Here is a 23,648-nt window from a genome sequence, read left to right as displayed (position 1 = left end):
GACATTTTGTCATTTTGATCCAGTCGTCACCCCGCGTTGTGCAACCTTGCTCAAATGTTAAAGAGCAGTGATTTCAGTTTAAATGTCTCGTCGGTCTCTGATGGTGTTTTTGAAGAGGTCATTGCTCAGTGAATGATTAAAGATTGAAACCTTTGGGTCCAGGAACTCTGGGATATCTTTCTACTTCATCTTTTTCTCACCATTTTCACAAACCCAAGGGAGTCTTGGTTACCGTGGCAACTGGTTTTGTCTCGTACGTGTATCGTTGTTCTCTGACTTTCTTTGGCTTTAATCGATTATTTTTCTCCAGAAGCTCGAGACTTGCCGAGCCAGCAGTTGTCTCTCTCTCTCTCTCTCTCTCTCTCTCTCTCTTTGTGAAAACATCAGCACATTTGGCCTGCTGCATCGGATGACTGTTTATTCCTGCTGTTGGCGGGGAAACGCCGCCGTGACGTCGGCACAGAGAGAGGCTTTGTGACAGCTGCCACATTAAATACACACAGAGGAGAAGTTTGAGAGTCAGCATGACATTGTAGTCAGGGTGTCGTGTGTTTGATTTGATGCACTCACCTCTGCAGAGGGAGACTGTAGGCCTCAGATGATGTTACAGACAGTTGATGCCTCTCAGTGCGGACACATCAAGAAAACTCAGAGGCAAGGGCGACTTCTTTCAGAGGGAATGTCATTCTACAAACACAGTGTTATCTGAGGACTCTTACATAAACTCCTTCACAGACGCTGGCTTTTGAACTAAGCACTGATAGCAAACAGGGTGGTCCCTCTCCTCTTTACGCCCAGGGTGTCCAAACAGAACGTCACATGTTGTCAGGGTTCCACTTCGCCTCAGTCCGTTTGAAATGAGCCAGAGAAGTCTGCGGCGTTTCTGGATCCAGTTTAACTACAGATTTATTCTTGTGAACACAGTTTGTCACTGCACTCACAAATACTATCTGAAACTCTATCATGCAGACATTAGTTTTTTTTGGAAGTGTTCCTAAGTCCAGGCAGTGAAGTCAACCACAGAGTCGTGTGTGTTTTCAATGAGGGCCGTCTGAGGACCAAAGATCACAGCCACCCAATGCTGTAATCCCAAGACTCATCCTCAATCTCAGAGTCTTTAAATGATGAAATCTTGCAGAATCTTTGCAATTTTATGTTAAAATATATTCTTCAAGTGTTGCACTATTTCTTTCACAGTGTGGCTCCTCATCTTTCCTCCAGAGAGAAACTCAGAGTGCACTCACTTTAGGCGATCAGTACCATACCTAAGCACGCTTCATCCATAAAGTCCAGTTGGTTCGACTACTCTGAGTGCGCCCTACACTTCCTCGGCCCTGGCACGGTTGGAAAAGGTGTGCTTCAGCACGGTACAGTTCATGCACGAGCACAAGCACGGGTACACAACGTTGAAATGAAGTGTAGCCGATAACCGCCTTCCATTGTCAAGAGATCCCGGAGTGTCATCTGACTAAAATGACTCAAAATAAGACACAAAGTCAGTAAAGTAGCTGCCATGTTCTCTGTGTTTCTCTGATGTCAGACGCGCACTCGACCACGTGTCCCTTTTTTTTCAGTGTTGTAAATTAAGCACGCTTCATAATCATGTAAAGCCATGCATGTGTTGTATTTAGACATTATGTACAAGAGGTAACCGTGCTCAGGCCCGGTTAGTCCTGGAGCAGTGTGAGCGCAGGCTGGGGGGGGATGGGGAGGGGGACCTTGTGTGAGTGCGCCCTCAGCCTCTCTGGGATGTTCTTTTTATCATGTTACTAACCTGGTTTTTAGATATTTCACATATTGGTAAAGTGGTTTGTGCAGGAGATAATAAGTCTATTATTACTTGTGTGTGTGTGAAGTCGGATATATGAATTAATCTGTTCAGTCACACATTCGTAGAAGAAGCCATTCAGAGAAAGTGATGACATCATTTTTGTCTCTTCTTATCTGACGCTCTGGTTTCTCTAGAAAGCCAGATAAGAGGAGGATACGAATCTGTGTGGTGACATTCTGCCACAGAGCTTGTTGTGTAATTTAATATTCTGTCCACTCTGAACAAATATTGCCTCTCTCATTGCTTTCTGAGACGGCCCTCCAAACTCAGGAGGCTTTAAAGTTTAATGACAGAACAGCTCCTGCCAAGCAAAGCTTTTATGGGCCAGCAGATTATCAATGGCTAAAAAGCTGCAGGTGAAGGATTTTTTTCTGCCGCTTGACAACCAAGAAAGTCCACTTAACTGTGCCGACGTTTCAGGAAAGACTTGATCAACCCTCTCATGAAAAGCTCCGGACCTCTTCAGCTGAATGACATCAATGTTTGGCTGTCATGACTCTCACTTCCCCTTTACTCAGCCCCACTTAGGCTTAGATTTTTTTGTTGTAAGAGGTCACTTATTTATACTCTGATACTAAAGTGAAGCCAAGAGTCAAACTTTCAACTGTCTTGACTCACCTTTTCTGCAGCTGCTTTCTTATTTCAGATCTTCAATTCAAACTCACATTTCGAAGAGAGTTAGAGCACTTAGATCTGTTTACAAAAGCTGAAGACAAGAGGCTGAAAAATGTAATTATCACTGCAGAAATCTCCTGAAAAACTCCTGATATTTCCAGGAGGAGCTGCATGTGCAAACGGCCAAATCTGTTGTTCTCTTCACCCAGAGTTTCTCCTGTCAGACCCCTCGTATTTTTTCTGCAGCAAGTCCGAGTTAGTTGATGAATGCAGCAGGATATTCTCCGGAGAATTCAGCTCGAGCCAATGGGAGGGGGGAGTGACGCTTGTTTCCTGTTACTGCTGCATGGTGCATAGACTGTATGAACGTGACCACTACGATCTCCCTGAGAGTACCGTAATTAAACGGTAGCATTCTGTTTTCTGTTCTCCAGTATGTTGTCATTCTGTTGAACTACACATAGCATTGATATGAAGGTAAATATTATCATTACAGTGTTGTGTAGCGGACTCTGTTGCTTCGTCCGCTACTTCCGCGTTGTTTTTTTTACGTCCCGTCTCAGTAGACCTGAGGTAAGACATGGGAGCGTTTAGGTTTGGAAACAGAGCACTTCATGTCTTTGTTGACTTCTCTCCCGTATCTGTAGAGAAGAAATCGACTTTTATCTGCTGCATTGCAATCTACTCGTTCTCAATCGTTGACATCTTTTGTCTTGCAGAGTGGCCTGAGTTTGTGAGGAACTACGCTCCCTGGTGGGCGTCCCACACGCTGGACTGGCTGACCTACGGGAGGAACGTCCAAGTGGTCCACTTTGAGGACCTGAAGAGGGACCTGTTCAGCCAGCTGAAAGGGATGGTCCAGTTTCTGGGACTGAAGGTTTCTGAGGACCGCCTGCTCTGCGTGGAGGGCCAGAAGGACGGGAACTTCAAGCGATCGGGGCTACGGAAGCTGGAATACGACCCGTACACTCCTGAAATGCGAGCGAACATCGACGAACTGATCAGAACAGTCAACGCCGCCTTGAAGAAGAGAAAGATGTCAGGAGTTCCAGAGGAGTACATGCCGAGATGATACACGTGATCTCTTTGGATTCGCTTTTCTTCCTCGTTTATTTGGACTGTTCTGACAGCGGACTCGTAGTTAGTAGGACGACACAACGTCTATAGTTCTTTCTTTGATTCTTCTCTGAAGTCACATAGGTTGCAGCGGTAGAGAGAAGAAAACAGACTCTTCTTTTTCCTCTTTGTTTCATTTTTTATTCATCTTTTTCCATTTGTTTCTTAACCTCCAGCAGCTTTATGCGTTCATATACAAAGCCGGTTTGAACTTTATACTTTTTGTGTTTGAATGAAAAGCACTTCTTATCCTGCTCTATGCACATGTGCTGTTTGGGCGTGTGCACATGCCTTAACACACTGAAGGTACATTAGCTGTGACTGCAGACTGTGCTGGGTGATTCGTTGCCAGTGAACCAAACATTTGACCCAAAAAAAAAAAAAGATATTACTCAAGACTTCAGAGTGTGATCTATGAGCTTATATTTTGCAAAGGAGAAATGATAATTATGAATAATCAAAACGTTTAAAGTGTACTAATCTTCTGCTGCTATACAGTTACAGATCAATACTATTTTCTATGTAACTTTACTGTCAATGTAAAACACTTTACCCTTTGTCAGAGGGGTGACGCTTAGGGATGTAACGATTCCTCAAAATACATTTTTAAAATCGATGTAAATATGGACGATTTAGATCAATTTGACAAAAAAATATACATTGCAATACTTCTTTTAACCAGCAGAGGGTGTAATCTGCTCGTGGCTTCTCTTCATTAGCTGATGCATTAGCACTTATCAATGTCACTTTTTATAAAGAAACAATATGCATTGTTTTATTCGAATCTAAACAACCTCAAAATGAGTCATTATTTATATTTAGAAGAAAGGGCGCTCCTGAGCTGGTGGGGGTTCGGTGTCCTAGAGCAAGTGCGCAGGAAGTGAACTGGCACTTCTCCAGCTACCAGACCAATTGACAGACTTGGTTTACACTAGGACTTGATCGGGCGACCCTCCAGTTCCCAACCCAAGTCCGTAAAGAATGGGGCTACTGCCGCCCACAAGTTACGCAACGATCAGGTCAGATCGTTAAAAAACTATTTTTATGGCAGTTTTTTCGCAAATTTTCACACAGAATCGAGTTGTAAAGTGTTGATATTTCATAATGTGCGGTTACTTTGTTTCAAACACTAATCCAACCATTCTCTGTTTCATCTCCCCGTGTCTTCTTAAAAAAAAGCTCCGATCCGCGACAAAGACCCGCGATCCGATCGATCCAACTGTGAGATGTCTGATCCCTTGCACCTCTGCTGATTTTATGTGGGGAGGAGAGAGTGGGGGGCAGACCTGCAGCAACGGGCCGAGGTTGGTTTAGAACCCACAGCCGCCGTTCTGATGACTATAGCCTCTGAACATGGGCCGTGCTTCATAACCGTTAGGCTATCTGCCGCCCCACCACTTCTTATTTTTATTAAGTGAATTAGGAAAATTGTTATTTTGCCTTCTCAGAGAATTGAAATAAAAAAATCATGTTTATTCAGAAAATTTGTATCAAGACACGTATCTTGATAGGTATTGTACTGTGAATTGAGTGTATCGTTACATCCCTGGTGAAAATGCAATATGCAGGCTATAACTACCTGAAAATGATACTGTGTGTTTCTGAGTTGTTTTAGTTCTTCAGCCTGTCGTACTCGAGAGGAGGACTCGGTTCTCAGCTCTTCGAAATTCAAGAAGAGGAATAATCCGTCTTGAAGGCACTGACTCCACGAGCCGAGAGGATTTCTCTAAACAGCATTTATTTATCTCTGGTGTGCGGTGCACATGGTGAAGAATCTGCTTTGGTTTTTTTTTTCTTAACACTGGACTCGATGCAGAAATCCAAAAAGCGCTTCACTGTGCGACTCTTTCCCCAAAGATCACTGAGGATCAGGCGTTACGCTCGTGTTGTAGATCAGAAGTTTAGCTTAGTGATCGTTCCAGGTTTAATTTACGTCATCATACAGAATGTTAAAACTTTATAGTGAGAAGAGCTTTGAAACAGTTCAGACCCGTTTATAAATGTCCGTTTATCATTTTTAAAATTCTCAGGCCTCGTCCGCATGTAGGCGGGTATTTTTGAAAACTGAGGTTTTTCTCTGCGTTTTGGTCTTGAAGCGTTTTAGGTCACTGAAAACGCACCTTTTAGAAAACTCCATTCAGGGTGAAGATGTTCAGGAACTCTGTTTGCGAGAACATTTTAGCATGTCATGGACATCGTTTTTGACTTGGCGTGCTCATGACAGCCGTTTTGCGTTTTCATGTTGACCAAGCTGTATTTGAGAAGCGGGATTATTTTTCTGAAACGGAGGAGATTAAAAACTACCCGCCTACATGTGGACCGGGCCTCAGATTCCATAAGCAGCACGTCTCATAATGGTACTCGGTGTGCTCCGCCATATGCTTAAAAGTAAATGGTTATATTAATAAATAAAGACGTGAATATATAAAAGATTAAAAACACTGGTGACTGAAAGCCGGGAAACATGAACTGACTTCCATTTTTCGGGATAATATGAATATATTTTTATAGCGTGTGCTGACACATCAACGATATTTGTATTGCAGCGAGCAAACGGGAAAAAAGTTCTTTCTATTTTTAACACATGCTTTAAACTTTATTGGTCTCCTGCTTTCATGGACAAGCTGACACTTTGTGAACACGGGTGTCAAAACTGAATGTATTTTCTATGGATGAATGTAAAGTGATAAGGCCCAATAAAGGAGTACATGATGACGAGATGTGGTCGACTGTTTTTGAGATGCTTTCATACAAAGAGCAACTCCAGGTGCTTTATACAGTTAAAGGACGGAGCTGTAAAAAAAAATCAGTCCTCCTCTCAGACAGGATCCAAAGGAAATACTGGAGCACACAAATCACTTTAAAGGGGACATGTTGTGAAAAGTCCACTTTTATAGTATTTTTGAACATATATCTGGGTAACCTGAGTGTCTACCAACGCACAAAATATGAAATAACATCCAGTCCTTTGTTTGTGGTCTGCATAAGTCTTACAACACAGAGAAAAATGCTCTGTTTCAAATGTGCTCTCCTTGTGATGTCACAGTGGGATTCTGGTATAAAAAAAATCCCCTCCCCTCCCCTGGTATCTCCACCCATGGACTCCACCCCCAGCCTAGAACAAAACTTTTACGCAGGTCCACCATTTTTATTCCTACAGAGGAGTGATGTCTACCAGGAAAACTCAGGGGGGGGGGCTCATCGCATTTAAAGAGACACACACACCAAAACGGAGCGTTCTGAGAGAGCTGGTTTATACAGGGTCACAAACCTCCTCTGGTGCTTGATTCATGTTATATTTTGACCAAAGCACAGATGTTTCATTTAGACCACAGGGGGACTGTTTGAAAAGGTGGAGAAGGGAGGATAATATGTCCTCTCTGTTTCGCCGCACTGCATCTTCCTCAGAGTCAAACGTTTGACTCCCATATCTCCACCAGCTAGCCTGTGACATTTTTTTGTTTGTCATTTTTTGCATTTTCTCCAACCTGGCTGCTCGACCTGACTGGTAACAAGGTTCAAAAGCAGGTGGTCTGAACCCAGGCAGTACTTCTGCAAAAGCAGAACCTTTAGCTTTAAGATGCTAAATGAATTTGTAGAGCTGGTTGTGTGTGTTGTTTTTTTTACTGCTAGTGCCCTTATTCCTCCTCAACACAAAGTCTGTTTCTTTATGAGAACTCTTCTTAAAGTAACTGAAAGGAAAACTATCATTATAAAGTTTGTTGCAAATAATTGTTAGTGTCTTACATGCCCTTTGTCGTCTGGGTCTTTCCCTTACCTCGCTCTGTCAACATAAAAAAAATCACCAGGGACGCTTCTTCTTCTTCTTCTTCTTCTTTTTCTTCTTCTTCTTCTTCTTCTTCTTCTTTTTCTTTTTCTTCTTCTTCTTCTTCTTCTTCTTTTTCTTCTTCTTTTTCCTCTTCTTTTTCTTCTTCTCATGAATCCTCTAAAATTATTGCTAAGAAGGAAGTGAGATACCATCATGGGCAGACTAGTTTTGACCTTTGTGATGTTGCAATACTTAAATGTTTCTATACACAAACGCTAAGCTCGATATGTGTCTTAAGTTATACAATCATGACTGGTACAAGTCATTTCATCTTCAGAAAAGCATTACTTCATTTATGAGCCATCAGTGGAAGTCCAACTTTTATTGCATGAAACAGAAACAAAAGAAACACACATAGGTTGATAAAAATAAAATCTGGCTGCTCATGTTTTGTTCACCATTATGAGAGCTTCCCTGAGAGATACATCCACAAGTCACAGAAAGATATCCTAAGAGATTAAAGCCTTCAGAGCAGCGACTTCTTTTCTGTCTGAGTCGCAGAAAAGTCAACAGCAGTCCTTGCAAGCTGTGGTTTGCCACCTTATACTGTTTCTCCTCCTGTTAAATTGTTATGCTACAATTCACTTAGCAGATGCTTTTATCCAAAGCGACGTACATCAGAGAGTAAGAACAACATGCATCTTACTTATTAAAACCAAAAACTAAAAACAATTTATACACAAATCCTGCAAGAGTTGCAAATTCGATTTGTAATTTGCGTTCATTTGAAATATGATGATACCATTTCATGTCATGTAATGATTCATTTTGAATCATAGTCAAGGTACTTAGGTGGAAGAGTGCAAGCAATTTGTTTGTCTCTAATAATGTTCCTGTGAAAAGTCAAAGAAGAAGCACACATCCCTGAGTGGTTTCTGCATTTTAAAAAATTGAAAGAATCAGAGCTTGTGAGTAAATCGTTTAAACAGGTATAAAGGGAATAGTGCAAAAATCTGGAAATAAATTCCTTACTAAGAAACTTCTTCACAAATGTGTTCTTAAATGTGTCTTTTAACACATGTAAAAATAATTGAATTGAACTCCTGAAGGAAAATATGTCAGAGCTGCTCAATGTTGGGAAACCTGGAACCTTATTGGTGAAACATTGAATATGTTAACCTCTGCCTTACGTAGCTTGTAAGGGGTCAAACTAGGTTGTTTTTTTTCAGGATTCTGAATCCATTGCAAACATTTGTTTTGCACAAAATCCACTCATTGTTGGAAAAACACAAAACATTGTGTCCAACACTTTAAAACTCTATTGCAGTGCAAATAAAATGAATTAAACCATGTAATATGCATATTTTAGTTTTTGGATTGTTTTTAAGCATCTAAAAGATTTTTTAAATATATTTATGTTCAGAGTTAAGAAAGAGTTAAAGGTCATATACACTTCACCATGTTTCTCTAACTCTAATATGTGTCTCTAGCCTGTCTACAAACCCCCCAATGATGAGAAAAGTCCATCCTCTCCATCTTTTGTCTGCTCCACTTTTCAGAAAATGTGTGCTCAAACAGGCCGTTTGGAGATTTTCCCTTCATGACATCACAAAGGGCAGTAGCCCCTCCCCCAGGTGGGTGACACTCCCACAGCTACGTGTTTGTTCTGCCCTCTGAATCTGCCTTCTCACCGTAAACAATAGGACATGGAGCGAGAAGACCGAGTACACCCACGCCCTTCTAGAGAGGGGGTGTGGTCAGACACAGCTCATTTACATATTTAAAGGTACAGACACAGAAACAGCCTGTTCTGAGCAGGGCTGAAATAGAGGGGTTTATAGACATGATCAGATACAGGATCAAGACACTTCACACACATGTTTTGAGGAGCTCTGAGACTTATTTAAACTGGTTGAAAAGAAGTTTATTATTTGACCTTTAAGAATCATGTTCATTTAATCAACTTTTTTTTCAACTTGCTACAACATTCATGACTTAGAGAGAAACAAATCAAAATAAAACCTTTAGATTTATACATATACTTCACTATTTACACTTGATTTGTAACATAATGATAAGAACCCCTTCCTCCATTGGGGTTCCCACTTTTCCTCCCACTACTACACCCCTGGTCTGAAATCAAACACAAAGTTACATATGACACCATCACAAATACGTGCAAAATGCTTCAGATACACTGAATATAAGTAAAATAAACATTTTGTGTTTATTATTGAAACATGTACACCTCATATTTAACAATCCATGTATTGCACGACTTAATATACATAACATGTGTGTATTTACATTCGTCCTGCTGGAGGAGATCAATGGAACAAATCCTGCAACACCAGATAAGCAGAGGATGTTGGCTCACGTGCACATTCCTGAACTATTTTACACGTTTAAATTGTCTTTAAAAGAAAAACGCAAAAAATGACACTCTCAATCTATACAGAGCGTGTTTTCACGAGCAAAAACACATTTCATATGTTGTTTAAGAGACAAATAATTAAATACTTAAAAGGAGTATTTGAGCTCTTAACTGGAGAACCAGCGGAGCAGTAATGTCTAGATGTGGGTGGAGGCTCTGGTGTCCATCGAGCTGGACCTGGACAGATACCTGCTGGTGGTGCGGCCTTCCTCTTCCATGGCGTTCACCATCTTTGACAGCACGGAGCTCTTGAACTTCTGCTTGAAGTCCTTGCCCATGAACACGTACAGCACCGGGTTGAGGAAGCTGTTTGCCGCAGCCAGAGAAGTCCCCACTTTGAGTCCGGTGATCAAAAGGCCGTGGTGGTCGTGGAGGTTTTCGACGTTCAGCTCGAGCAGCACGAACACGTGGTACGGCAGCCAGCAGATGAAGAACGTTGCGACGAGCGCCGTCATGACTTTGAAGGGTTTGGAGGATTTGGCCATCAGCCTGTTGTTGCGCAGTCTGAGGATGATGATGGAGTAACAGATGATGATGATGATGAAAGGGACGATAAATCCTGCGAGGAAGCGGCTCGCCGCCACAGTTTTGTGACTGTACTGGTCCCATGTGTAGTTGTTGTAACAAATGGTGCGACCCAAATGAGTGCCAACTTCACGGAAGATCACAGAGGGAAAACTCATAGCGATGGCGAGAACCCAGGCGAAGACAACTATGACGGACGCCTTGTTCACAGTGCGTTGGTTCTGCGCCCAAACTGGAAACACGACGGACACACAGCGGTCGACGCTGATGACGACCAGCAGGAAGATGCTGCTGAACATGTTGAGGAACATCACAGAGGAGACGAATTTGCACATGAAGCGGCCGAAGATCCACTCCTCCATGACCATGTTGGTGATGCTGAACGGCAGGAAGGCGCAGAAGACGAAGTCGGAGATGGCGAGGCTCAGGTACCAGGTGGTGGTCACCGTCTTCTTCATCTTGAAGCCAGAGATCCAGATGACCAAAGCGTTCCCGCAGAAGCCCAGCAGAAAAATTAAGACGGTGATCACAAGTAAAGCCACGCACAACGCTTCCATCAAGCATGACGATTGGTGTGTGAAAACCGTCTCCTCGTGAGGCGTGTCGTTGAATCCATCGGTGTAGTTATAGTCATAGGAATCAAAGGAATAATCTTCAAAAAATTCCATCTTGAAGGATGATCAGAACTCTAAAAAAAAAGAAAAAAAAGATGATTAGTTATCAAATGTTAATTTTCCCAACAACATTTGAGAAGAAAAAATCTCTTTAATCTGAACGACTTTCAGGCGAGTGATCGAGGTCGTACCTGCAGCTCAGAGCGTCTCCAGCTGTTGACTCAACGCTGTTCAGACCAGTTGTGCTGCTTCCTTTTAAATGTGAAACAAACCCACACAAAGTGCTTACCAATCAGCTGAGCGGGCTGTTTCTCAACACTTCCATCCCCGCCACACTTTCAGTACTGCATTTTGAGTTCAAACAGGACAAAGTAACACTCCAACCAAAACTCCAACTTTTCAAGGTGGTGCAAAACACGAGACGACTGAAGTGAAGCAACGTGCCATACATTGTTTTGGGTTTTTTTGTTTAAATGTTTTTCCTTTAAAAATAACAATAAGAGCTTGAATGGCACGATCCTGTTGTTTCAGTTCAGTTTTTCTTTATTTCTGGAAACTTTAAATCCTATAATTGAATCGACTGATCAGTTAAAGCCCCGTGTGAGGAGTTTTTTTATCTGGTTGTGAGACAGACTGAAATCAATATTGCTGTCTCTCTATGAGCTACAAAAGTAAACAAGACCATCAGGGACGAGATGTGTTATGTCCTCAGTAAATTTATTATGAATGAAAACGCTGCAATGTTGTGCCCTGAAAAAGGGTAAAATGAATAAATGGAGTCAAGACACGATGCTTCCTCTGTCAGCGTCACGCAGAATGAGGCATCGCGGCTGAGCGCTCCCCCTTCCGGCCTCGGCAGGCATCACTAATCAATCACATGCATTATCTCTTGATAGACATTACAGGTAGATGACAGATTCATAAATCTTGGCAGACATATCTGTATATGTCAAAGGTTTTTAACAAAAAAATAAGTTTTAAAGTGTTTTAAATCCTTCAGACTGAATCTGTTTTAACACTGATATCTTTTACAAATTATTAAATTTAAATGAACTTCTACAATTGTTTTATGACATTTTTTACAAGAATTCGCTGTTTTATGTCACTAAAATCATATTTATTTCTCCATGAATTTATTTATAACAAATCAGTTATTTCAAATAAATTACACCTATCACAGCTGCAGGTTAGGTGTCAAAGACGACGTGATGAACAGCACTCTGCAGAACCTTTTTGTTTTTTAACATTTCACAGAGCAAACGTCAGAAAAAGGAGGTAGTTACACACACATCATGTAGGCGCAGGGCGAAAAGAGCAGACTGAGGAAGAAGAAGATAGGCCCACACTTATTTGCTCAATTGCCAAGAAAAGTTTCCCTCTTTCAACACTGGCATCCTTATTTTGGCCTCTTTTCCCTCGCCATGACCGTGGCCAATTTTTTGACCATGATTATGTATTTTCAGTCTGTTTTTCTTATGTTCACACGTCTTTTGTTAAATATCCTGAAATAAAATCTCAAATAAATTAAACTCTCAACGATCTTTTCTTGCCGTGTAAAAAGGGAAGTATCTTAACACACATGTGTATCCTCCCCTCATGTCACAGTTTTATCATATAGCTCTGATGTTTCCCTTTCCTCTGCCAGATGTGTCGTCCTCCTCCGTCTGCTTTGAAGAGTAACATCTGGACAGCAAGACACGGAGAAAGTTATTATTCAGATGAGCATAAAGCAGCACTTTAATAATGCAGAAAAAGCAGAAAAATGTTTGTCATGTGTTGAATATTGGATAAACGAATGTGGATTTCCTGATAAAGGAAGTCTAAGCGTGAATCAACTGATACAGTTACACACGTACACAAAGAAGGAAGAGAAAGTTAAGTCTAAGAAAAAGATTGACAGAGAAAAGTTGGAGGAGATTGAAAGACAAATGGAATGTTGGAAAATATTGATGACAGAAGCGGAAGTCAGAGATAGGAAACAGACAGGGAAAGTTTTACCAAAAATGAAAAATGATGAAAAAGAAAAAAAATGATGAAAAAGAAAAACCAGATGCTTTCACTGATAACCCCACCACACACCCCGTGTCTGCTCTTTATCCCTCTCTGAACGGTGGAGTTCGAGGCAAAGAAGATTGGGTTCCCATCTACATGGCTCCACCTGTCCTGCCCCCACAGCAACCAGCAATCAGTCCGAACAATCCCTTCTACGGACAATCTCAAGGGGCCTGAAACCCCCTTTGAAAATATCATGAAGATGGCCTTTGGGGAGGGCCTCCACAAGCCCATTTTGACCCAAGTTCGCTCCACCCTTGTGGGAGGCTGGGCTGAAAACAGACTGCAAGAGCTCCTCAAACACGCCAAACACGGTGAACAAAGAGAGAAAGAAAAGAGAGACAAAACTGCCAGAGACCTAGACACTGCCACTCTAAATGCTCAGCTGGCTCTGGCCCACTTGGACAGCCGCCCTTTCAGAGGACAAGACAGAGGCCGTGGACGCGGAAGGGGCCAAGGGCACGGATGCGGAAGAAGATATTCCCGCACATATGACCCCACCAAATGTTTTAACTGCAAGAAGCATGGCCACTGGGCCAAAGACTGTCCAGAAACACCAAGAGAGGGGGACGGAGGAAACCGTCGCAGGGGCTGGCAGGACAACGAACAAGTTCCCTATGCCTCGGACTGACCGTCAGAGAGAGGAGTTGGTAAGTCCAACCATATCAGAATCATTGTCTACTTATGGAAGAATTTTATTTTACAAGACATCAAAGTCATAAAAAAAGAGTCATTATAGTGATTTATAAAGGACTTTGACAGAGGAAAAAGTACACAGTAAAAGCACTTCATAGTACGTCCTAGACTACATGCCCAGGTACTAAGTCCACCCATATCAGAATCATTTTCTACTTATGGAAGATTTTTTTTGTCTGGAAAAGGAGATTAATAACGGGTCAAAATCGCTCTCTCTGTCTGTTACTCCTGCTCGCTCTGGAGTCCGGAGCATTTACCATAAAGATCAGAATACGTGGGCACTTAAAATTTAGGGGCGGCTCACTTCACCATGTAAACTCGTGGAGCGGCTGGCTTGACCGCAGTACGCGGGAGAAACGCCATCTTCTCCTTCACCAGCCGGCGCCGAGGGGGAAAAGGACGCGGTTCATCCAGCTCAGCCGACGTTGGGACAACATTGAGGGGCTGACACACTGCTCCTGCCGTCGCTGGAGAGACAGGTTCTTCCGGAGACAGAGCGTGGCGAGAGGACTCATCACAGAGGCAGAGATTCCATCGGCAACAGCTGCTGTGCTTCCGCCAGTGGTTTCAGAAAGGACTTCAGAATAAATGGACATGTTGGTGAGTCAACTTCAAGAGACACATTGAGTTTCAGTAGCCTCGAACATCAAATTGAAAGTGGCCTAAGAAAGGGATATCCAGAATTGGAAATTATGGAGACAGTGATACGTTCTGTGAATCCTGGATTAAAACTGAGGAGCTATTTAGAAGGAAAAACTGATCTCACTTTAACTACTCTCAGACAAATATTAAGAACTCATTATGCAGAAAAAGATGCAACAGTCTTGTACCAACAACTAACAAAAGCTGTACAAGGACCTGGTGAAACAGCTCTTGATTTTCTGGTCCGAGTACTTGATTTACGCCAAAAAGTCCTGTTTGCATCTGAGCGTTCCCAGTCTGGCCTGAAATATAACGAAGAGCTAGTTAAAAGCCAGTGTTCTCAGTCCATTATGACAGGCTTGATAAATGACAACATAAGAGCAGAGATGAGGATGTACTTGCAGGATGAGAAAAGTAGTGACGAGGTGCTCCTGCAAAAGATGCAGATTGCTCAGTACAATGAAAGTGAGAGAGCCCAAAAGATTAGAGTCACAAACAAAGCAATACATAGGGCAAGTCTCAACTCTGTGACGAGAAGTGGGGATGAAAACGTCTCTGTAGCAACATCAGCCCCACCTAAACCTAGTAAAGTGATCAAAGAAAATCCCTTATTTAGAAAAATGGAGGAGAACAACACAGCAATCAGAGAGCTCACAGGCCAAGTAGCGTCACTTGTGCAGACAGTTCAACGTGAGAGAAAAACTGTTGATGAAAATCTAACTAAAGCAACTGCGAATGCTTTTAGGAGACCAAAGAGACAATGTGTAGCATGTCAGCAGGACAAGAAGGACTGTAGTCATTGTTTTAAGTGTGGCAGTGGGACACATTGGGCAAAAGGGTGTAGAGTAGTGGAAAGACAGAAACCCTCGGGAAACGGGCAAAGGTTGTGACTGGGGGACGGGCCATGACTTCAGAATTTAAGTCCCAGAAGGACGCAAAATCTGAGCTGAAATCTCAACCTGAGCCTCTTGAGAAGCCCACAGAAATGGAGAAAAAGAAAAACTACACACAAGTCACCCTAATAACCCTGTCACTTATGGCTCAAAACGTAAACAAGTCGCACAGCTGGTAGGGAAAAAGTGTCTCGTCTGGTTTAACATGAACAGTGTGAAGACACAAGCGTTGTGGGATACAGGAGCACAAGTTTCCATCATGAGTGAGGCGTGGAAGTCCAAAAACTTGCCTGATGCGAAAATAAATCCTATAAGTGACTTGTTAAATGATGATGAACTGCTGGACTTGAGAGCTGCAAACGGCTCACAAATACCTTTTCAGGGTTGGGTCGAAGTTAGTCTCAGTCTGTGTGATCCCAAAACTAAAATGGAAAGCTCGGATGAGATACTAGTCCCAGTGCTAGTAAGTAGAGACATAATGCAGAGACCAATAATAGGTTTTAATGCTATTGAGGAGATAGTAAGAGACAATGCAGACCAAGTTCAGCTAAGTGAAAGAGTGGCTTTGCTCAGAAATTCAATAAGGCTAGGATCAGGAAAGGCAGAAGCTCTACTTAACATCATTCAGGGAGCTACCAACGAAAATGTCACTTACCCAGTCAAAACAGGACGCTCATCTGTTGTAGTTCCGGGGGGGACAAATAACGTGCATTAGCTGAGGAGAACCTCTCATTGGAGGAAGGACTTGAAATTACCTGTCAGTTGGTAAACATGTCCTGTTCCTCACGTAAGGTCAGTATCTATGTCAGAGATATGACACATCATGACATCACAATGCCAGGCAAGACAGTGATAGGGAGCATACAGAGGATAGCAGACTGTTACCCAGTGTACTCAGACGAACACCAGGTAAATTCAGTATGTGTTGAAAAGCCTCAGACTCCTCTAAACACCACCACAGAGACTTTCCAGGATAACCCATCAGATAAACAGTGGGATCCACCTGTCAATCTTGATCACCTGACAGCTGAACAGCAAACACCAGTCAAACAAATGCTCAGGGAAGAATCAGATGCATTCGCTAAGCACAAAGATGAAATAGGTACATCAAAAACTTGAAAATGGACATTAAGCTAACAAATGATGTTCCTGTTGCAAAAACATATAATGCCATACCTCGACCATTGTATGATGAGGTTAAGAACCACATCCAGGATTTATTAAATAAAGGATTCATTCGCAAATCCACCTCCCCATACGCAGCTGCAGTAGTTTGCGTGAGGAAAAAAGACGGGAGCCTAAGATTCTGCATTGACTACAGGGGGCTTAATAAAAAGACAGTTCCAGACAGACATCCCATACCACGCATTCAGGAGATCCTTGATGGTCTTGGTGGAAACGCTTGGTTCAGCGTGCTGGACCAAGGCAAAGCTTATCACCAAGGGAGTGTCAATGAGGATTCAAAAAAGCTCACAGCCTTCTCGACCCCATGGGGGCTGTATGAATGGAACAGAATCCCTTTCGGCCTCACTAATGCGCCCTCAGCCTTTCAGCGCAGTATGGAAGAGAGCCTAGAAGGTCTCAGGGACAATATATGCATTCCATACTTAGACGATGTCTTAGTCTACAGTAAAACTTTCAAGCAGCATGGGGAGGATGTGAGATCTGTCCTCCAACGACAACAAGCCTGGGGAATTAAACTGAGGCCAGACAAATGTGACCTGTTCAAAAATGAGGTCCGTTATGTTGGAAAAGTGATCTCAGCCGACGGCTACGAGATGGACAATAAAGAAGTTGCTGCAGTGCAAGCACTGAAAACGACCCCACCTACAAATATTAAAGAGCTACGGAAACTTCTGGGTTTCTTAGGGTACTACAGAGGGTATGTGCAAGATTTCTCTCGTCATGCCAAATGTCTGTATGACCTACTTTCAACAGACACTGACTCAAGTCCTAAGTCTAAGTCCAAAAGGACAGGACAGCTCCCCCCACATCAGAAAATAGTGTGGACTGACACTCACCAAAAAGCTTTGAACTATCTTGTTGATGTTTTGACTAACCCACCTGTGATGGCATATCCTAGGTTTGAGGATCCGTTCATTCTACACATCGACGCCTCAGAGCAGGGTCTGGGAGCAGTCTTGTATCAGAGACAGGAAGGTAAACTCAGAGTTATTGGTTACGGCTCACGGACATTGACACCAGCAGAAAAGAACTACATACTACATTCAGGGAAGCTTGAGTTTTTAGCACTTAAGTGGGCTGTTACGGACAGGTTTAAAGACTATTTGTTTTACGCTCCCTCTGTAACAGTATATAGCGATAACAACCCTGTCACTTATGTTTTAAGCACAGCTAAACTGAATGCGACTGGACATCACTGGGTCTCTGAACTGGCCGACTTCAACATAACATTGAAATAGCGCCCAGGAAAAGTGAATACAGACGCAGATTTCCTGTCTCGAATACCTGTGAGTATGGACTCTTACATGAGTGAATGCACAGAACAATTCTCCCCTGAAGTTTTAGGTGCAATCCTCAATGCAGTGGAGACACAGGCGCAAAACCAAATTGATTGGGTGTCAGCCATCACCTGCAGCCCACAGGTTCAGGAGATAGGTACAGATAACCTGCCAGACATAGTGGTCACACAACAACAGTTACTGCAGGCACAGTTGCAAGATCCCACCATATCTCTTGTTCTTCAGTGGAAAATGTCTGGGGGAAAACCGGACAAAAGAGACGAGAATATGAAAGCACAGACACTTAAGCAACTGCTGCATGAGTGGAAAAGACTGCATGTTTCACAAGAAGGCCTGTTAAAATGAAAAACATCAACAAGGACTCAAATTGTGCTTCCAGGAAAGTACAAAGAACTGGTCTACAAGTACCTCCACTGTGAAATGGGTAACTTGGGGGTGGAACGGGTTTTACGTCTCGCCAGACAAAGATTTTATTGGCCAGGGATGCAAAAAGACATTGAACATTACATCACACAAGTTTGTAAATGCAACTTTCAGAAAAAACCTGCAGTGCAAAGCAGAGCTCCCATGTGTCATGTACCTGCTACTGCGCCGTTTGAAATGGTTTCTGTAGACTATCTTCACCTTGAAAAAAGCAGGGGAGGGTATGAGTATATATTAGTGATCATTGACAACTTCACTAAGTTTGCCCATGCCTACCCAACCCGTAACAAATCAGGAAAGACAGCGGCAGAGAAAATCTTCAATGATTTTTCACTTAGGTTCGGTTTTCCTGTTAAAATACATCACGATCAAGGTAGAGAGTTTGAAAACCAGTTATTCAGGCGCTTACAGAAATACACTGGCATTGCGAACTCAAAAACAACACCTTATCATCCACAAGGGAACCCATGTGACAGATTTAATCGTACTCTGTTATCGATGCTGCGTACTTTGGATGAAGATAAAAAGGGAAATTGGAGTGATTATGTGAATAAAGTTGTACATGCTTACAACTGTACAACTAGCGAGGCAACAGGATACTCCCCTTTCTATTTACTGTTTGGTAGAAACCCCCGGTTGCCGATTGATCTGATCTTTGGGATAAATGAGGAGGAAGGATGCAACTCACACCAAGAATATGCTCAAAAATGGCAACAACAAATGCGAGAAGCATATGACATTGCATCTAAAAACATTAAAAAGACTACAACTAGAGGAAAAACACATTATGATCAAAAGAGGCAAAGTGCAGTGCTGGTGATCAGGTCCTTGTAAGGAACATGTCAGAGCGGGGAGGACCTGGAAAATTGCGTTCATATTGGGAGCATCAAATACACATTGTGGTCTCTCAAAATGGTAAAGACAGTCCAGTTTATGAGGTAAAGCCTGAGCGTGGTACAGGGAGAGTCAGAATCCTTCATCGCAACATGTTAATGCCATGTAATGCTCTGCCACTTGAGGAGCACCCTCAAAACACTGCAAAAGAAAAAAATACTCACACTCAACAAAAGAAGCGACACAAGGAGATTAGAACAGAAACATCAATCAATCAATCAACTTTTATTTGTATAGCGTCAACTCATAACAAGTGTTATCTCGAGACACTTTACAAGAAGCAGGTAAAATACCTTACTCATTGTCTGTTAACATTACAAAAGAGCAGGTAAAAAGACCTTACTCATTGTTATGTTACAAAAAGCAGGTAAAAGACCTTACTTATTGCTATGTTACAAAGATACCCTAACCCCTATCCATCATGAGCACTTTAGCAAAGCAGCAAAAGTTACAGTGGTAAGAAAAAACTGCCTTATTAAAAGGCAGAAATCTTCGGCCGGATCCCCGGCTCATGACGAAACAGTCTTCACAGGCCTAGACTGCGCCGGGCTTGGAAAGGGATAGGGGGAGAGATGGGATAAGATGCAGGAAGAGGGATAGAGAGCAAGGGGGTGGGGGGAGGTAGACCGTCCATCAGCAATCCGGTGGGGAGGGGAGGGGGTGTGGGGGGGTTGTTCTGGCAGGCCGCCAACCCACGATCCGGTGGGGAGGGGGTAGTGGTGGGGTGGGGGTTGTTCTGGCAAGCCGTCAACCGATGATCTTGAGGAGCCTAGGAGAGCTCAAGAGCTCCCAGGAAAGTAGGTGGTTAGTGACTGAGATTTACAGATAGATACATGCAGTAATATGATGTACTGTATATGCAGAGAGAGAGAGAGAGAGAGAGAGAGAGAGAGAGAGAGAGAGGAGCTCAGGGTGCCAGTTCCCCCGGTAGTCTAAGCCTATAGCAGCATAACTAAGAGCTGGTCTACACCAGCACCAGCCCTAACTATAAGATTTATCAAAAAGGAAAGTTTTAAGTCTAATCTTAAAAATACAGACTGTGTCTGCCTCCCGGACCCCGGCTGGAAGGCGGTTCCAGAGGAGAGGAGCCCGATAACTGAAGGCTTTACCCCCCATAGTACACTTGGAGACTGTAGGTACCACCAGCAGGCCTGCACTCCGGGACCGCAACGCTCTCAAGGGACAGTACGGCACTAGTAGCTCCTTCAGGTAAAATGGTGCCTGGCCATTTAGAGCTTTGTAGGTGAGAAGAAGGATCTTGAATTCTATTCTAGACTGTATAGGGAGCCAGTGCAGAGAAGCCAGGACAGAAGTGATGTGGTCCCATTTCCTGGTTCTGGTCAGTACACGAGCTGCAGCATTCTGGACCCGTTGAAGAGTCTTTAGAGACTTGCCAGAGTTTTTCTGCATCACTTTGCGACAGGATATTCCTGATCTTATATATATTACGAAGGTGAAAGTAGGCTGTTCTTGAAACTTGACTGATGTGAGAGCTAAAAGACATATCTTGATCAAAAAGAACTCCTAGATTCCTAACAGTGGTGCTAGATGCCAGGCTGATGTCATTAAGGACAGTCACATCACTAGAAAAAGTCTCTCTGAGGTTCTTAGGGCCTAGCACAATAACTTCAGTCTTGTCTGAGTTAAGTAGCAAAAAATTTCTGGTCATCCAGGTCCTAACGTCCTTAAGGCATGTTTCTAGCTGACATAACTGACTGGTACCATCGGGCTTCATTGATACATAAAGCTGAGTATCATCTGCATAACAATGAAACTGTATGGAGTGTTTCCTCATAATATTTCCCAGAAGAAGCATATATAATGTAAAAAGAATTGGTCCAAGCACTGAACCTTGTGGGACTCCATGGCACACTTTAGTGTGCATAGAGGACTCATCATTAACATGTACAAACTGAGATCGGTCTGATAAGTAGGATTCAAACCAACTTAAAGCAGTCCCTGTAATTCCAAGCAAATGCTCCAGTCTGTACAACAGGATCCGATGGTCAATGGTGTCAAAAGCAGCACTAAGATCTAACAAGACAAGCACAGAGAGAAGTCCCCTGTCTGAGGCTAGAAGTAGATCGTTTGTAACTCTAACTAGTGCAGTCTCAGTGCTATGGTGGACTCTAAATCCTGACTGGAACTCTTCAAATAAACTGTTGTCATGGAGAAAGTCACCCAGCTGTTTAGCTACCACCTTCTCCAGGATCTTCAAGATAAAAGGAACGTTGGCTATAGGCCTATAGTTAGCTAGAGTTCCTGAATCTAGAGTAGGCTTTTTAAGTAGAGGTTTGATTACCGCTACTTTAAATGTCTGTGGTACATAGCCTGCCAGTAAAGACATATTGATCATATTTAATATGGAGTTGCTAACTAAGGGAAAGACTTCCTTAAACAGCTTGGTTGGGATTGGGTCCAAAATACAGGTTGACGGTTTCGATGCAGAAAAAATGGAATACAGCTCTGAAAGGTCGATTGGAGAAAAACAGTCGAGAGTAATATCTGGTCCTGGAACTGTCTCTGCCGTATCAGACGTATCTGCACCAGGTAAGGGCAGGAGGTTACCAATTTTGTCTCTGATGTCTAGAACTTTGTTGTTGAAAAAGCTAAGGAAATCATTACTGCTGAGGGCTAAAGGAATACAAGGCTCAATGGAGCTATGACTCTCTGTCAGCCTGGCTACAGTGCTGAAAAGGTATCTAGGATTGCCTTTGTTTTCCTCGATTAGAGAGGAGTAGTAGTCAGCTCGAGCGTGACGTAGAGCCTTCATATATCTTCTATGACTATCCTGCCAGAAAAAACGAGATTCTACCGTTTTGGTCGAACGCCATATTCTTTCAAAATTCCGCGACGATTGTTTTAGAGTACGGGATTCTGAGTTGAACCATGGAGCCACTCTCCGCCGCTTGACAACCTTCTGTTTCAGGGGAGCAATCGAATCCAGAGTAACTCTCAGCGAATCCACTGCACTATCAACAAACTGATCTAGCTGAGAGGGACTAAAGCTATCGTAAGAGTTTCCAACTGGGTTGAAACACGGTACTGAATCAAAAGCAGCTGAAATAGCTTCCTTAAATCTAGCCACAGCACTATCCGACAAACTTCTAGAGAGCACACCTCTTCCAGGCAGAGGTAATTCTAGTAGGACAAAATCAAATGTAATAAAAAAATGGTCTGATAGCAGAGGATTTTCTAGGAAAACTGTAAGGTTATGGATTTCAATGCCATAAGCTAAAACAAGATCCAGGGTGTGGTTAAAACGATGAGTAGGTTCGTTTACACCCTGGGTGAAACCAATAGAGTCTAATAGTGACATGAAAGCTGTGCTCAGGCTATCATTATCAACATCTACATGGATATTGAAGTCACCTACAACAATTATTCTATCACTGCTAAGGACTAAGTCTGATAAAAATTCTGCAAACTCAGATAAAAACTCAGAATATGGGCCAGGAGGGCGGTAAACTACAACAACTAGAACTGGCTGAAAGGTTCTTGAGACTGGATGTGAAAGACTAAGAACAAGGCTTTCAAAAGAAGAAAAATTCAGCTTTGGTCGAGGGTTAACTAAAAGACTGGAATTAAAAATAGCTGCTACTCCACCACCTCGTCCTGTGGTGGACTCAGACAGCTCAGATGAGGAGGAACATTACTGGGCTCATAGATTGAGACACCATCACCACCAGCCTGGAGAGCACAGTTTTGCAACCACGCTGACTCCTGAAAGCATACCTCAGCCTGGAGTTGTTGCTGAGGCAGAGGAGCCCAGAATGGAGTGTCCAGTGCAAACGCTTTTGGACAGTGACACTGATGGACACATTACTGATGGATGTGACAATCAAGAGGTAACAGAGACTGTTCAATCTGCAGACCTGCCTCTTCCTCATGAATCAGAACCGTCTTTAACAGAGCCGCGCAGGTCACAGAGAGAAAGGCGCCCTAAAGAGACATTGACCATGAATCATTAGGCCAACCCAGCCAACGTGTGATAGGGCTTCATGCTGCTAACCCAGTGTATGTAAATACATTGGCACCAGGATATGAACAATACAGTGTGCTCTGGCCTACTCCACAGATATTTGGGACACTTTGTTTATCCAACTCTGATTCCCGTGGGATTCTACTGATAGGCTGTGATAAGATTCAATATGGACTGTTGTTGTGGGTTCGGTGAAATATGGATTCAGAAACATGGACGGTTTGTGAACTAAGTGGTTATTGTCCATTCTGAGTAATTTGGAAAAACTAGAACTAAGGTGAACAGTTGAAAAAGAGACACTGACCAAATGTGATGTAAAGGTATCTGTCGAGATCACACTGTGAAGAAAAACAGGGTTAGTGTGTGTTAAGGGTACTCAACTGTGTTATATAGCTAAGAGGACATTCTGGTCATAAGGTATATGATTTTGTCATAAGTAATGTCATTGAAGTAAGGGTAAATAGACCAAATGTAACACTGAAGTGTTGTTGCAGTAAAGTGTGATTATATCACATGGTATGTGATAATAGTGTACTCGAAGGGTTAAACCTGTTAAAATGCATTTAAAACTGTTTACTTCTTCCGAACTTTCAAGCGAAAGCAGTTGTCATTACGTGGTAAGGTTAACCCACCAATTTATCTTTAATGTTGCATTCATAAGTTGGGTATTATCTGAGAA

The 23,648-nt window shown here is 42.7% G+C and overlaps 2 protein-coding genes across 3 annotated transcripts in view; one reads left to right on the top strand and one right to left on the bottom strand.

The window, feature by feature from the left end:
* wscd2 (WSC domain containing 2) overlaps positions 1 to 6,277 on the top strand; it is a 55,512-nt gene extending 49,235 nt beyond the window's left edge. For both annotated transcript variants that reach the window (XM_061039134.1, XM_061039133.1), the window contains one exon: positions 3,166 to 6,277. In XM_061039134.1, the coding sequence (XP_060895117.1) occupies positions 3,166 to 3,518 (353 nt within the window). In that variant the 3' untranslated portion in view covers positions 3,519 to 6,277. The remainder of the gene's footprint in view (positions 1 to 3,165) is intronic.
* Positions 6,278 to 7,698: 1,421 nt separating this feature from the next.
* LOC132974860 (chemerin-like receptor 1) lies at positions 7,699 to 11,228 on the bottom strand. The gene is made up of 2 exons (XM_061039160.1): positions 11,096 to 11,228; positions 7,699 to 10,978 (listed from the first exon to the last, which is right to left on the bottom strand). Exon 2 carries the CDS (start codon positions 10,956 to 10,958, stop codon positions 9,903 to 9,905), a length of 1,056 nt encoding a protein of 351 aa, XP_060895143.1. The 5' UTR covers positions 10,959 to 10,978; positions 11,096 to 11,228; the 3' UTR covers positions 7,699 to 9,902.
* Positions 11,229 to 23,648: the final 12,420 nt, after the last annotated feature.

The sequence above is a fragment of the Labrus mixtus genome, chromosome 5 (assembly GCF_963584025.1).
Source record: "Labrus mixtus chromosome 5, fLabMix1.1, whole genome shotgun sequence".
NCBI lineage: Eukaryota > Metazoa > Chordata > Actinopteri > Labriformes > Labridae > Labrus > Labrus mixtus.
The sequence above is the reverse complement of the archived record's forward strand: the minus strand, read 5'-3'. Positions and strand labels throughout refer to the sequence as shown.

Excerpts from the sequence above, each read along its gene's own strand:
- LOC132974860 (XM_061039160.1), bottom strand. The coding sequence starts at position 10,958 with ATGGAATTTTTTGAAGATTATTCCTTTGATTCCTATGACTATAACTAC.